Below are 17,407 nucleotides of genomic sequence, written 5' to 3' on the forward strand. Positions count from 1 at the left end.
GCTAAATCCCCTATGAACTGCAATCACTGCACTAGAATTGCTTTTGTGTTCTTCTTTTTGAGTTTTGTTTGTTTTGAGGAGGGAAGGCTATGGGGGACCCAATACCTACGAGAAGGTTATCAAGATGATGGAGCCAGGCTCTTCACAGTGTGCACGGTGGGAGGATGAGACACAACTGGCAGAAGCTGAAATGAGACAGGTTCAAACAAGGGAATAAACGTAAAAAGCTTTTCAACGTGGGGACAGCCAAGCAGTGGGACATTCATCCTTGGAGGTTCTGAAGACCTAACTGAATACAGTCCTGAGCAACCTGCTCCAACAATAGAGGAACCCTGCCTTGAGGAGGAGGCTAGATGACATTACCTCTAGAGACTGATTGCTTCCAACCTGTATTATCCTATGGATCTTATAACGTGTAATGTTTCTGTACATTATTACATCAAAATCAGATCTGAACACAAGATTAGGGAAAAGATTTACAGATTAATTTTAACAACAAATTCCAATAAACACATGGAAACATCACACTCTTCTGGTAATGCAGTATAATAGACAGTCCCCTTGTTAAAAACCCTCTGAAAACAATCAGAAATATTTTGCCTTATTAAGACAGAAAGGCATTTGGAAATAAACACACCTATATAATTTTTCAGAACTCAGGAAAAATGTAATTAAAATACTTTGAAAGTGCATTCACAAAAGGTATCAACAAATGCTTAGGATTTGAGATGGGGCTTCCCAAATTGTGGAGAAAAATATCTCAAAGACTAGAACTGTCTGCAAGCACAGAGAAGTTCAGCTTGTCCTTATGAATAAACATCACTAAGGAGAGACAGGAATTTCAGAAAAAGGGGTTGAAGAAAGAAAATACTTATCTGTCTAAAAGGAGGAAAGAAGAGAGACTACAATAAATGCAAAATGTTTTATTTACTGCAAACAAAAGCTGTGGTAACAACATTGCACAATACCAAATTTTAAGGTTTTGAAATTCTCAGAAATTACTCTTCATTGTGGGGTTTTTTTGCTCCATATATCTTTATAATTATATTTTTACATTAGTTTTACATTGTAACAAGAGTAAATTACTTACAGAAATTAAGACAAATTGTATATAACCTGCCAGCTTACTAATGTTTCATTTATATGTGTCAGAGTGTAATCATGTAACACTTTTCTCTGATCTGAAAAGGATTACCATATTCAATGCTTTGCTAGTCATATAACAGAATGATACAGTCTGCACCAATGATTTTTTTTAAACGATTAGAAGTATATGGGAATTCACTGTAAGTGTGCTGTTTGTATTTTCTACAAAACGTAGGTAATAACGAATTTTGTTACTTCACTAGAACAACAATTTCTCCCTTTTGTGTAAGATCTCCAGCAAAAAGGCAGACAAATGCATAAATCCAACATTTTTAGATCCAATGCTGAATAGCCTGGAGGGCAGTAGTAAAAGTCCTGAGTGCAGGATGAGTCCCTCGATGCGACATCAAGAGGGACCCGGCCTCTGCGTTGAACCCTGCTTCTTTAAGTTGTTTTGCTATTTCCTCTACATCCCAGCCTCCTTCTCCCTGGTTAGCCAGTAAGTGGTCAATAAGGCGAGGATAGAAGGCAGTAGATATGCACTTCACCACTAACTTGGCATTGAGGAGCAAGGAAAGTATTTCAGCATCACAACTGGAATCATCAACCTACGAAGAAAGAAAAATCCAAAGTAATTAAAAATTAATTAGCAGATACATCCATCAACCAGACCATGTCATCACTGTCCTAATTGCACAGCGTGACCTTGAAACTGAGATCAGTGTTCCGTATGGATTAACAACAGGGATACACACTTTGCATATGTCAGAATATGTAAAGGTATGTCTTTAACAGTCTCTATCCCATTAATATAAATATTTGACCTGCACAAAGTTAAGGAATAAGGATGCTTAACAACCTGGCTAGGATTACATGAACAGCTTTATAGACTTTTCACAGGTTCTCAGCCCCAGTGCAGAACGGACCACACCATTTACCTCCATATCAAGAACGACACCCTGAGGAAGGTCAGAGCAGAGTATATTAAATTTTGGTCACTTTATATTAACATATTACGTTACATTCCACGTATTAATATGATAGGCAACATTCGCAGACTCAACCAGATTCTCCAGAGTTTCAGCACTCACAGCAAGGATGAGATTTTCAGAAGACTACAACTTATATTTTAAAAGATCTGGAGCACAGAGCTGCTCCCTCTGCGAGACACCCTGGATCGCCTCAGAAAAATGTGGTTACCTGATACATGAGAGCAGACATTCTCTTGAAAATCTTGTCTATAGCTTTACAAATAACAGTACAGAATACTTTACATTCTATTTCAGTTACTTTTTACATGCCTTTCCCAGGTTCTTTGAAATGCAGTGGTGTTTTAATCAGCTTAGGTGACTTACCACTTCAGGAAGTGCAATAAAACAAATACATATAACCAAAAAAAAGGGCCAAAGGAGGGGTGGACAATAGTCCGTTTTCAATGACTGCATCCTGTCAAGTTACAAATAAACTAATCAAATTATGCTACATTTACAAAACAAACTCCCAGTTTAAAAAAATCTGTCTGGTTAGCCTCTTGTTTCATTTGCTGTAAAAATTACGTACTATCTTACATGGTTGGTAGCAGGGTACCAGCAAGTAATAAAGACCCTGTGATCCAGGGATTTGGTACCCTTGAAGACCAATTCAACTGCTACACAGGACAAGAGGACGTGGCTGCTGTATACTGAGAGATTTGGCACTGACACTTGACAGTCGAAATTAAGAAATTTTTAATCTAATTAGCATCATAAAACTTCTAACCCTGCTTCTTTTCAGGACAGCATTTAAAGTTTCCTTGTCTCTCTGTTTTAGTTCAAGCTAAAACAGTGCAGAGCTTTGCTTCCTCATGTTCATGTGCGATGGGCTGCATCCACCCCTTGCCCCACCGTTGTCACCATGAGCACACTGCAATAGGCACTTCTTGCTTATAACCCAATTCTCTGTCCCATGAAGTTTCCACCCCCATTTCTTAGTAACATGTAAGAGTGTCAATTTGCAGTTGTGGTGTGAGGTTTTTTTAATTTTTTTTTTTCCCAGAAAGATTGAACAGAAATATGATCTATTAGTCCAGAAAACCAAATGTACTGGTAAAAAAAAAAATCTTACCTACTCAGACACATACACTGTGAGAGGATCATGCACACCATTTAACATGGACCAGCTACTGTGAGAGACTACTCTCTCCAGTTTCCCTATACAGGTAGTCAAACCAGAAACAGGATCTTCAAAGCATAAACAAGTACATAATTTTCTGCTGAATGCATGGAATTCCAAGACTCCCAAGGTTTGGCATCTTATTTGGAGGAATCAGTAATACATCTGCATGTAGAGGAACACAGAGAGTTCATGAGGAACTACCAGGTAGCTCCTTGCATTGAAGTGGATGAGAGATCTGCAACTAGCTTCAGGAGAAAGAACTTCCTTTGAAGTAACAACAAATTCTTTTAGAAGAAAGATCTTTATTGTATTTAAATAGTTTTAGACTACTGAATATAAGCTTCATTTCTGTGAAAGAGCTGAAAAGTCAGCATGATGACTGAAAGCATGTATGTGATAAGCAACAGGAACAGAATAATTTCTTGCTCTATTTTGGAAAAGATGCACTCTACACAACATAATATGTAATTAAAAAAGGAAAAAGACAAAACATGAAATATTGTGGCATGAAAAGCTGTTATACCTCTTTTTAACACCTTCAATTTACCATTAATAACACATGATCATTACTTTCAATTTACTATTTTCACTTCCTTTGGAACTTCAGGAGCTTTGCAGAAAAACAGAACGTCTTTACCATGTTAACCAGGAAAAGTTTGCTGTTTCACCCTCATGCTAATTCTTCCACTAGTTCATTTAGATATTCGTGGTTTTCTTTCCATTGAAATAAACTTAAAAATAAACTTGATTTCCTTCAAGTCTTCAACATTTTCACAATTATGGATTACAAAGCTAATGCAACAGTGCATAGCAGCTCTCGGTCATTTACAAAACAGTTCTAAGAACTGTAGGGATGTCCAGTCTTCAGGCTGTCCAGTCTTTAATTATTTAATAATTCCTCTAAATTGTGATATGTTAATTACTGACATGTTTTCCTGCTGAAGACAGGTTGATAATTAAATAAAATTCCTAGTGTTGGCATCTCGTAGCATACTACCCAGCATACTAAGCCATTATCCAAACAGCTCTCATCTTCTCCGAAACGGGAGGCTGGAGGGATATTCTGTCCCACCTCTGAGCTCTGTGTGCTCTATTCTTCACCTGTATGTGGGATGCAACTTTACACAGGGCTTCAGTGTTTGATTTCATGAACATAAAATGCAAACAGTAATTACAGTAATGAGATTAACAGCAGATGGGAAGATTGATTTAAATTGGGTTTTTAGGCTATTATTCAGTTAACGAAAAGTCCTATAGATTAGTCTGATTTCATATGCCAAAAACCTACAAATTGGAGAGAGACAAGTCTGAAAGTAAAAGACCTTTTCTAGCATAAAACCATTAAACATCTGAGCTATGCTATGGGGATGAAGATGCCTGCATGCAGAGCAACCTGTCTGTACTCATGCATAAATGAGATCACCGTGTCGTTACACATAACAGGAGAGCACACAAAAGACTCTTGGTTGTGTCTGACAGCTCATCCTTAAGCTCAAATAGTCCAGTAGGTTTAAATTGATTAACATTTCCCGTTTTCTGACTTCAAGGCTCTCTGAAGACCTGGTCAGAAAGAGGAAACCTTTGTACTGTAATTGTCTCCAGGCAACTGGATGGAGACACAAGATGGCAACCAGACCCTGTGAACGCATTCCATGCAGCTAAGGCCACTGTCTATTCTGCAGCTCTCTGGTCAAGCTAAGCAGAGCCTGACAGGTGTGGGAAGAACGCAGAGACGTGAAGGTTTAATGAGAAATCTGTATAAAAATAAGCAGCTGAGAAAGCTAGATTAACTATTTAGCAGTTTTGCAACTCCAGATCATGTCAATGTTTAGGGTATCAGTTGCATATGAAGAAACAGTCACAGTCATTAGTTTAAATAAAAACAAATGCACACACCAAAATTCCCTACCAATACCTATACAGATTGTCAATGAACTAATGTATATTTTAAAACCTTAAGATAATTACACACTGAGCGATGCTTAGATAAAACTATAAGATTTTTTAAAATTAAATCAGTTTAAATGTACCTTAAGACTACATGTATTTAAAATTAATTTTAAATTAGAACAAGCATTAAAGCAAAAAATTACTAAAACAATACAAAAGGTAAACACACACAGCATATATTTAAATGTAAAAATACACCATAGAGAGTGTAATATGGTGTCTGTGCAAGAAATGACTCAGCAAAACTAGTACTCCCCAATCTAGACAAGAGGCAGCTTAGACGGTATAGAGCAGATAGCAACATCATTAGAGTATAGAGGGATTGATTGAACACATTCTCTTGTTAAAAAAAGAATTATGAAGCATCAAATGAATCTAGTAGGATTAGATTCAGAGTAAATAAAAAAAAATAGTTGTTTTTTTACACTGTTCAACTCTTTGGCAAATGATACTGCAGGATGTAAAAGTTCATCCAAGTTGAAGGAGAAACTGGACTAAATTGAGAAAGAAAACCGCTGGCAGTTACTTACGTAGCAAATACATTCAGTTGAAAATAACTGGAAGTTGGGAAAGTAGTATCTCAGAAAAAAAGCCTATACATTTGCCCTATTCTTACTCTTCACTAGACTTGTAATTCTTCCATCTGTTGGAGCCAAGATACTGTTCCAGATGGACTTTCGATCCTGAAAATTTTACCTTTTAAAAAAAATACTAATGCAAAACAACCTTCAGGGTTATTTTTGTTTGCCAATGATTTCCAATCATATTTGAAATATTGTTTAAATTAGCACAGATTGGCTGCAAGTATATACTTCTGGCATACATACCAAATATTAGCCTACAGCAGACACAGACTCTCTAAATGCACGACATTTTCAAAATCACTCTTTTGACAAGACTAGTAAACAAGAGAGTAAAACCCGATTAAGACAATTACTAAAAAGCAACCTTATCATCCCAGTTTTAAAAAGCTGCTGCTTCTGGGCAGACAGCAGAGGTAGGATCTTATTAATGAGTCGCTTCTGATCTGCCTGCATACGCAGAGCCCTTGCTATCCCAAGATCCTAACTAAGCCTTAAAACACTGGTTCCAGCAAAGTTTATTGCTGATCCCAGAAACCCTGTTCCAGTGGTATGGGATGCAGCTGACTGCAGTTTAAGCAAGTCTCAGAGGTGCAGGTATCTTCTGCACAAATTGACACACAACCACTTTCCATACTGTGTGAACATGTGAATAAACTATAAACCACAATAATGACAAACTCAGAGTATATACGATGGAGAAAAATCATTATGCCTATCTAGACTTCCATGCTAAGGGTGCTAAATTTTTCATTAGTGTAAAATCTGTTTCTTCTGGAAGGCTTAAATGGGAGCAGCTTTACTTTTTCATATCCATCTCTCCTTCAGTAGGATTTGACAGCACAGATTTAGTGTGGTGCCCACACACAATGCGAACATGCACAAGTAAAAGAACTAATGGGGATAATTATGCTAAAGAGAGGAACTCCTGACTTTTTTTCCTTGACTTACATACCTATTTAGGTATTTGGCTGAAATCTGCTTTCAAGATGTAGGCATTCAAGTGGTATCTCTGATGACTAGCTCACTCCTTTAGACTGTGATGATCAATACCTTTCCCTGCTAGAGAAATACATATTCATCTAGAAAGTGAGACAGCACAGAAACAGAATTGCAACAGATGCACTCATTTCCACTGAAGCAGTGCTACAGCACTCTGCTTCAAACAGGGCTTGTGCATTTTATCAAATGTCTCTTTAAAGCGGAATTTATAAATGGATCTGCATCTACAGATGCAAACCCGCATCTCAGCAAGGCTTCTGTCAACAGAAGTGAGGACCCACCCGCACTCTGTCTCCACGAGTCCTAAACTCTTTCTGCACATCTTCAGCAGGATGGGGAGGAACCTCATCCCAGACTGCTAAGTGCTGCTCTTAGAGAGGGTGGGGGGTTCAAGCTGTTTCCCTGTACAACCTGCATTCACCCCTACGCTGACTGCTGTATTTCTGAATCAGAATGGCAGTTTGTGTCTTACGCTGAACGCGGTGCTGTCAGTGCATAATCAGTAAGGGTTAAGCATGCCTGCCTGGGGCTTTGCCATCAGCACACTACTATTATGAACCGCAAACGGGCTCAGGCTCAAGGCACTCAGCTCTACCAAGGCAGCAGGTCCCCCTGGGCAAGCAGAGACAGGAAGCCTGCAAGTTTTAAAAAAGCTTGTGTGTGAAATAGGTGGGTGAAGATCAGCTTTGCCACAGGTGGCACCTCTTCTCATGTACTCAGAAGAAGAACTTGAGGAATCTGGAAGGCTTTACTGATAAATCACTGAGGCTTCCAAAAATTCATGGGACCATGAATGCAAGAATTTTGTGGATCCGCTCTCCAAGACCAAGGCCACATCTTATATCAGCATCCAGTATTTTTTCTGGTTGCTAATACAGCCTACATGGACACTGTAGCTATACTTGCTATGATGCAGCGTATCAAAAAAAAAAAAAAAAAAAAAAAAAAAATTCTCTCCTGTAGTGAGAATTTCAGATAAGCAAGAGCAGGTCAGGTGGTATCTTTTGCCTGACTAAGGGGCAAGTCAGGGTCTGGGCAATTCCCTGTCAGCATTGTTTGTGCAGGTATCTAGAGGTTCTGGTATTAGCAATAGGCAATATTTCATCCATAACTTACGCATTATAAAATCCATGCATTATGAAATATGGATACTAATGGAAAGATAAGAGCTGCTGCTGATGTAACAGCAGAAAAGAACTGAACCTACTATTTCCCAGAGTATTAGCTCTCCACTACTACTGGATGTAAAAATGCTTTTTATTTTATTCTTATTGGAGTCTATAGACAAATAAATAAGGTGAGAAGAAAACAGAGAGATATAAAAAAACCCTAGAAAAATAAACTAGAGAAAGATATTTTACCATAATCACCGTTAGCTTATATACACATAATTTAACAAGATTTCTTTTAAAAGGTAAGCCACATCAGGCGAGTAGCCATAAAGGCATAAGACACTGGAGAACACTGCAAATTCCATTATTTCACACATTCTTTCTGATTTTTCATATTACATTTTTCAATAAATCATGTTGCAAAGGTAGTCTCAGTACTTCATAATTGAAAGTATAGTATGCAAACAGAGCTAAGGTATTAGTTTAGATTAACTAAAAACATTTTCTAGTTCTAGTTTCTGTTAAAGCCTTGATTGAAGAAGTATTTGCACTGATTATATTAACTCCCATTTGTTAGCTGTTTTAACAGTATAACTACCAACAGGTAATAGAATATTTACTTGCTCTGTCAGCAGTATAAAAATCAGTCTTAATCACTGAAGGATAACCAAGTGAACAGACAACACTGAAACCCTTCTCAAAAACAATCTGACTCTTAAGGGCAAACTCTGAGCCCTATCGGCAGTAATGAGCTTATTTAAGTAAACTGATTTTTAGAATTATTCACGCACCACACTACACAGAGGAAGAATAGTTATTTCTGTTATCCAAAAAAGACAAGTGGCAGTTTATAAAAAGATACACAATAAAAAGAGAGGTCTGCAATTTCAAAAAAGCTTACACAAAATCTCAGTTGTTTTATTACAGGCAAAAGCTATACAATTCCTAGTATCAGCACTTCAGCATCATCCTTAACTGTAAACATCCATAAAGCTGTCAGCAACATACAACAAATGGCTAACTAATACATCGTATCAGCAAGCAAGTGCTGTATTTTTCTCACAGCCATGTTTGCAAGCTGTGTTAGCGCTATGTCAGGGAATCAATAGCTATGATTTCCTGTTGCCAGATGTTATTTGTCCTTTTCCTGTTTAATGTAAGCAGAAATGGGCTTCCTATGAAAAATTCATTAAGAATTCTACAAAAAGCATTAACAGTCCGAATACTGTTTTTAAAAAGCAGAAAGTATGCATACAAAATTATACTGAATAAACAACATTGACATAGCTAACCAATATGTGCACTTTTAGTACAACACCAACTACTGTAATCATAAGAGATGCATATAAAACAAGGAATAAGAGATACTTTTCTAAAGAATACAAGAACAGCTTTTAAATTTAGCATGGCACTCTTCTGTATTAGTTGCTTTTCTAACACTGGCACTGGAATGTCACATTCAAGGTACTGGCTAAGCTCTATGCCTGATGTAATGAAGTCAATAGTTAAATTGTCATTGACTAAAGATAAAACATTAGACCAAAGCTAAATGCTTTGAAAATTCTAGGTTATTCAGCACTCTTACAGAACTATGTGCTCTAATTAATACTGAATTTAGAAGGAAAAATTAGAAACAGCTTATCAAGCTGCCTCCTGCATAAGAAGGCCAAAAATAATATTATTTTAGGCATGCACAGGTGTACAAAGTGCTTTATATTAGTAAGAAGATACGGCTCCTGGCCCTAAAACTCCAATATAATGTAATCAACCTAGAGTGTAGAAAATTGAAAGCCGTAGCACACTAGAAAGAAAAGGCCAGTTAAGAGAGCAATGCAATTAGTAACCATTCAGAAAGTGCTAGCACACAGCATTATGCTTTAAAAAATAGTTAAATAAAATGTACTCGGACACAAATTCCTGCTGGCAAGCTTCAGAGCTAGTCACTTACACAGCAGCTTTCATCTGTTAACAAAAAAGTCAATTTTAAAAGGTTAACAAGAACATATAGATGAGAAAGTGCATGCACATATCAGATCCCCGCTTGCTTTTCACTGAGATCATCTTGTTTAAGAAGTTACAAAAAAGCCTTGCTTTGCAGACACAAAATCTAAAACTGCAGGTGGTAAAAGAAAACTATCAATATACTAAAGATAATCTACTATTGTTTCGGTGGTTAATATTTATAAAATTATGTTTTGTGGAAAATTCAGAAAATCTGTGGTTTATTTGCATAAAGAAAAGGGAATAGGAACATCTTCATAAAAACCTGTGGTTCTTTACTCAGAATGCCAAACTGAACTAGGAAATACTCCAAATTCATACTGGATGCTAACTATGGTATTGGAATTTTAATATATGCAGATGTGTATTACATATAATACGCCCTGCCACCTTCCATGCTACCTGTTCATAGAGAACAGGTTAAAAAAGCTGGTGCTTCACCCCTTTTGGTAAGTAAGTCCTTTTGAAGGAAAATTAGCAACATCTGAGACGGAGCCTACGCTTCCAGATCTATTGCTCTGACTGGTCTTCACTGCTGTGTTCTGGAAAGGAGAGAAATCCTTTCTCAAGCTATCCAATGGACGCAAAAAGAGAAAGCTTCTGGAATACAATGTGCAGCATAAGAAGGAAAGACACAGCACATGAGCAGGAATAAGTGAGGAGGAGAGACTTAAGAGAGAATCCTGGGAAAAGCAGGATGCAGAATACGTTTCCTAGGGAACAGAGCATGGTGTGAAAGTAGGGGATAGGATTGCACCATTTGTTGCAACCAAGGAATCTGAAAAATTTGTGGCAATTAATATAACTAGAGCAGAGGGCCTGCTATCGTCCTACCATCAATTATTATTTTGTATTGTAATACACAACCAAGAGCTCCCTAAGATATGGTGCAGAATTTGGAAATATTAGAGAGGAGGTCTTCCTACCTAAATATTATAATTCTGGAAATGTTCAATGCAGTTAATTCAGCCAGACAGGAAAGCCATTCCCTTTCATATAAAGGTCTGAGACAATACCTCCCTTCTCTTTTGTGGCAGAGTGCTAGATTGTAGACCATAGCTAACATAAAATCCAAGAAAGTCAGGTTATACATGCACAAGTTCAATAAAGAGCTTCAAGAAGTTTTAAAACCAGCTCAGATAATATAATGCTTTTGTCTAGGAAACTAGCTTTCATGTTTTTAGGTGTTCCTTCTTAACTGAAAAGCAAATACACAGGAAAAAAGAGAGTAATGTAACTTTACATAACAATTGAAAAATATCCAGTAATGTCTTTCAGTTCTTGTCCAAAGAAAAAAAGACAGTATTTAGGTTTTTTTTCCTCCAGAAACTTTGCTGCAGTATTGAATAAAACCTGTTTAGAATTGCATGAAAGTCCCCAAACATACCATCTTGCATTTTAACCTTTCTACAACAAAACCAGTAACAGCTCTCCATGCGTGTATAAACAGACTGCCAAGTTTGTCAGAAACAAGCTAACTCATCTGATGTACTATTATCACTTAAAAAACCTCCACAGTGCTAGAATACGAACACAGAGATAACAATCTACTTTATATAACAGAACAGTTTCTGTTCCACCACACTGACTTAAAATAGCATACTAGATAATTTAAAGAAAGTGCTATGAGTTTTAATCACCTCAAGTATACATAAAAGATCTTACTAGCCCTGTGTTACTGCTCACTGTAGACACAATAGCTGTGAAAAATCTTAATAATGATAAGGGTCTCAATAGTCTCTGCTTACTATATGAAGATGAAAGAGCTAATTTATTACCTCAAACTCTGAAAGGTGGTTAATTCAACTGCTCATACCTTAGCAACAGCCGTTATCTGCTCCAGCGCCACAGCGTGAAGATCTTGATCTTTGCTTTCTACCAGCAGTTTCAGGGATGGCAGCAGGAGGGACTGGTTAAGCAGCAGCAAACATAATTCTTTTATACACTAAAAATAAAAGTAAACTCATTCGGTGAGATCTCTGGAGATACTAACATCATTGTTCACACTAAAATTTATAAAAATTCTATGTCAAATGCAAAATGAAAACCAAACTTCCACAACAAATGAACTGGAAACAAATGAGCTGGAAATAACTCTTCAGAAACTTGAAAGGACAAATTTAATAAAATGTGGAATACAGGGTTATAAGTGCAATGTTTGTTATATTAAGACAAGGCAGGTATTGAATCACCATTACAACCTGGAGTTTTACTGAAAGAACAACAGAGCAATCACAGCTCTCTGTGGGACTAATATATTTGTGCTTACTGAAATACTGCAAAGCACAGGCAGAAACTTAACAGACACTTGTGACATTTCTGTAACTCAGTTATGCAATCATAAAAGCGGAACAAAATAAAGAGAAAATAACAGTACATACCAGGGTTCAACATCATAAAGTTCTGTTGCAAAATCTTTCCAAATTTTATACATTTTTTTTATACACGATTAAAGTTTAACAAATTAACTTTCCCTCATTCACCTAATTTCTCATATTTTATAATGTAGCACAAATTCCGCATCATAAATCGTCTGCAAGAAGAAACTGGCCAGAGAAATACCTTTAAAAACAAAAACAAGAACTCCAACAAACCTACTGTGCATTTCCAAACCTTTACCTTAGCCTTTAGTTAAACAAACAAACAAAACATCCTACATGTAACTTGTGGGTTTTTTTCCCTCAAGATGGGATTTATTCATTTATACATCAAAAAGTATTTCAACTAACAAATTATGTTATAAATCAAATTATAACTTCCCTTTCCCTTTTTGTCATTTCCAAGAATTTTGGTCATTTGTCACAACCACTTCCCAATGAGGCCCATCAGAGATGTCCCATATTCCAGGACAACTTACACTAAGTGCTCTGGATATTGTATGATAGTCACCTTGAAAACGGTATCCAACTCTTAGAGGTGCTCTCTGTTTCACTCCAACATTTAGAGAGCAATTGTCGAAGGAGCTCATCAGCTAAATATTAAGCTGAGAGAATGCAAGTCATGTATTTTTTATATCTTTTGTAGTTTAATGACAAGTGTAACAATTTGATGACCAAGATGCAACCACACTTTTAGCAGCACAGTTTAGTAGCTGTGAACCTAAAAGCCTAAAAATCATTTCAAGATGAAGAGATGTTAAATGCTCCAACTGTAATGTACTGCAGAGATACCTGGCCTTGCTTGGCACAGGGAGCTCTCTGGCTGCACGTTGCTCAGTCTTTTCTAAATTTATACCTCTGAGAAACACTGCCTAGAAGGATATATTCTATCACACTGAGCTCTGAGTCACTGAGGCAAGGCTTGTTCTCTTACCCAGACTTGTTCCTTTAAACTTGCATTCTGTACTGCTACTGATTGTTGATGTTTTCAGTGAAAGATATGATATAGGATCAAGGAATAAGACAATTAAATAAATACATTAAGCTTTGTCTGATCAGTCATATGCTTATTAAACTTCTGATATTTTCATATTCCATTGTATTTCTTTTGAGCAGTATACCTGCCATTCCAGCAAACTTACTGAATGCAAAGTTAGAGGTTTACTCTACATGTCTCCTTTTCTTGAAAATGTGTATCCACAGCAATAAATGCAACTTATGGTCAGAAAAATAAATTCTGAGAGTCACAAGATACATAACCTGAACAAAACAGCAATTTTACCATGCTTGGTAACTTTTTCTGTCTGAAAGCCTCTCAAAACTAACCGGAGAAGCCGTGCCACAAGAAATAACCCATAACTATAAAAAGGCTCTCTAAAAGAACCTCAAATCATATTTTGGGGTTGTGGGAAGAAGAAAAGGAAACTAAGCAAATTGTAAAATGTAACTAAGTACTGTACATTTTTAAAGCAACAAGGCAGGCAGAGAAAAGGTGCAGATGTTGCATCAGAGTTTGCTGTCTCAATGACCTGCTTTAAAATAAGGAAAAATTAAATCTCTCAGCAAGCAAACGCAATACGACAGATATTAACATTGCTATTTTCAAAGCAATAACATTTAACTCAGATGATATGCCAGCATTTTGTTTTCTTCTTAGATGCTTCACAATTACACTCTAGTACTGGTTACACATTCTAATGGGACATGTTCTAACACAATCTGTCTTGTTCATCACAGAGGCATAAAGGACTCCACATAAGAAAACACATGCTTAGCTATCCAATTAACTTCTGTTTATCTTACAATAGCAGATTTTGAAGCCAAAGGTCATTAGATTTCAGGTAGGTACCAGTCACATGACTTAAGTAACTTTGTGCCTGATGATAACATGTCTCGCAGACATATCCATTCTTATCTACAAAAATGTTCTGTATAGAAAATCCATCATCTCTCTTGAAGGAGAAATATACATTCCAACAATTAATTTTACTTACTGTCAAAATATCATGCCTTATGCTACAATTTAAATAGTATAAATTAAACTCAATTGGTTCTTGTTATGTCTGTCTTTGTAAATCAAGAGAGTTTTATTAGCTTGTGTTCCACCTAAAAATATCTGCAGAATACAATCAATCACCTCTCGATCTCTGATAAGATAACACACTGCACTCCTTCAGTCTTCCACTTCAAGGTATTTTGACCCATGCACTAATTTTTGCAGGTTCTCTCTTTTGCCCCTCATTTTTCAGTGTCCTCTTAAAATGCAGCTATACTAACAGGGTGTTTTATTTTAATGCCAGTCTCGCTAGTGGTTTATGGAGAAGGGTACTTCTTATCCACTCTTCTTCACTTGATCTCTCTTATAAGGTAAGACTGCACTGCCTCTGTTTTCCTCGTGACACTACATTGTGATTAATGACATACTGATATGAAAAAAACCAGTAACAAAAAGCCAAGAAAAGCAAAGTGTTAAATATCTTTTTTGCTTTAATTCTTAGTAAAAGATCTCAGGCTAATGAACAGCTAACAGTTGACAATAATAACGGGTGCGAGTTCAGCATTGCAAATTCAGTCTAGAATAAAAAAAGATGTTTCTGGGGCTGAAAAATTCACCCCCAAACACCTAAAGAAATAATAAATCAAGTTAAGAGACATCACCCTCGAGAACATGACAGGTTACAAAAGACTGGAGAAGAGAAATATAGTCTCTTTCAGACACGGAAGAAAGCAGACATGCAAGGGGAAAAGATATTGTAGACCTATCAGACACTCCCAGTTCATGAAAACCATGAAAACATAAAATGAAAAACCAAACACAAAAAAATTTGTACGGAAATATGTTCCCACAAGGCCCTACAACAGGTTCTGTAGTTAAGAATAAGGCCATCACTATGGCATATTTTGACTTTAGCAAGACTTTGAAAATGTCACATGAAACACTCACTGTCCTCTGCACCAGGGAAATAAGGTGTAGGATAGTGTGGTCCAACTTGCAAACCCTTGGAGTGGCCTCCATCCCTTTTTCCACAGGAAGGGACTGGACAACTTGCCAAGCACTGAAGACTGTCCAAATCGTACAAACACCTCCTCGTATCTCTGCCACAAAGGACTGCACTGCTGCTCTGGGCAGGAATTGGAAATCCAACCCTAAGCAGCAAGCCACCACCCACAGCACTTCTCAGAGCAACACAAATGGCTTTCTTTTCTGCAATAAGCACTCGAAAGCGTTTGCGTGTCTGCCTGCCTGCAGTGAGAGGCTGTGCTTTGAGGGGGTATGATGTCACCTGCAAGAGGGACAAGGGAAGTCCTAATTCAAAATCCGGATTACCACGATTTAGCTGAAACTTTTGTAAAATAACTTTTGTCTTTTACCTAGTTATGCAACTATTGATGGTTCACTGTGACACCAGTGAGGCATATAAACCGGATTTCACAGGAGTCTGTTTTGGGCCCAGTATTATTCAGTATTTTCATGGATGGCTTGAAGGGCTGGATAATGAGTACAAACAGTATTGTGTCTGGAGAGGCTGAAAGCAGACCGAAGGGCAGCATTTAAATTCAAAATTATCTGAACAAAATGATCAGAGACAATCGTGAATGAAGAAAAACATACAATGTAAACTCATATATAAAAACCAGGAACAACTAGCTACAGAAATAGAAAAAAAGAATACCAACTGGCTGCTATATTATTCTAGGAGATAAGCATCTTATAGCCACTAGGACCCCAGGGTGATTACAGATAAGAGACTAGATGCATTCTCCCGTTTAGGTGTTTACATTAACTGACACATGACCCACAGGTTGATAGAAAAACATGAGATATTCAGCAGAGTCACACTTCAACAATTACTGGGGGGAAAAGGATTTGTCCCTTTCTAAAGAGATTAATCAGGCAGTGCAGATGTCAGACAGTCCAAACACACGTGCCTTCCAGGCAAATAAAACAATGCGTATTTCAACTAAGAGGAATGGAAAAATCTATCCACTGAATAATGTAAATTAAAAAAAAAAAAAAACAACAAAACACAACACATACACACAGATACAAGGATTAAAGCTATGCAACTCTCCAAAAGACATTAAAAAAAGAACTTGGCTATAAAAAACGAGAAAGACCAGCAGGAGGTAGAATAAAGGAAGAGAGAAACCTTTCTGATTACATCCAAAGAAACAGTTTTGCTAACTTCTAGACCATCATGACTTGAAGTTAAATGTTTTTCCCATCACACCCTTTGGACTTCAGAATGGCAAATGTTATTCATGGTGATAAATTGATCTCTCAGTTTTTAGAATTCCATCATTCTAGGTCTGTCTTCTTAATCAGTGTATTTACTGAAATGTGAAGTCATCTAAACTTTGTCAGTAATCAGATTTGGATCTTATTCAGCCACGCGATCTCCGCTCTCTAATTTGTGCACTTAAGTACTGCAGCTGTGCATACAAATAAGTTACTTAAATTTATCCGTGCCATTCCTCGTCTTCTCAAGTAGAGACTTAAAGCAATACAGCCTGCGTTTGTAGGTAACTGTACAACTACACATTTTAGTGCAACTCCTGTTGCTGTACAGCATTCTAGTCATAAAGAAGGTATTTTACATTGGTAAAGCTATTTTATGCTTGAGGTCCAGAATATCTTCATACTGTATCTGTATATTCACACCTACATGAAGGGCTCTTCCAACATCCTGTACCATTAAAAAAGAAAGGCACTTCCAACCAAAGCTGCCAACCAATACCAAAACTGTCTGCAAATAAGGACTTGTTATGGAGTTCAAGAAAAAGTTTACTCAATTAAGAGAAGTGAGCAAATCACGACCCAATCTTGAGCAGAACTCTTGGTGAACTGACTGCCGTATGAGTGACCCTCAGTGGGATTTGTCTTCTGGGATCACCGAGGTGAGGCAGAAAATTCAACTTTGACAAAGTTTGACTACTCCTATCCATGAATAAGATTATGAGTTTACAAGCTATGATGCGCCATTCAACACCTTATAAAGAAAAGCTACATATAATTACGCCAGTCCCAGGCATACAGAGACCTGCCTTCCACCAAAAATTTTCAGTGGGATGAATAAATTAATGACTGTATTTATCATTTCAGCTTACTGACACCTTCTGGAATCATCTTTTACAAAGATTT

General features: G+C 37.1%; 1 protein-coding gene across 1 annotated transcript in view; it reads right to left on the bottom strand.

Annotated features, from left to right (window-relative positions):
* Window positions 1-908: 908 nt before the first annotated feature.
* Window positions 909-17,407, bottom strand: part of NBAS (NBAS subunit of NRZ tethering complex) — a 193,880-nt gene continuing 177,381 nt past the window's right edge. The window contains exons 51-52 of the mRNA XM_050893361.1: window positions 11,703-11,831; window positions 909-1,694 (exon numbers count right to left, since the gene is read on the bottom strand). Of these exons, the coding sequence (XP_050749318.1) occupies window positions 1,419-1,694; window positions 11,703-11,831 (405 nt within the window). The 3' untranslated portion in view covers window positions 909-1,418. The remainder of the gene's footprint in view (window positions 1,695-11,702; window positions 11,832-17,407) is intronic.

The sequence above is a fragment of the Gymnogyps californianus genome, chromosome 3 (assembly GCF_018139145.2).
Source record: "Gymnogyps californianus isolate 813 chromosome 3, ASM1813914v2, whole genome shotgun sequence".
Taxonomy (NCBI): domain Eukaryota; kingdom Metazoa; phylum Chordata; class Aves; order Accipitriformes; family Cathartidae; genus Gymnogyps; species Gymnogyps californianus.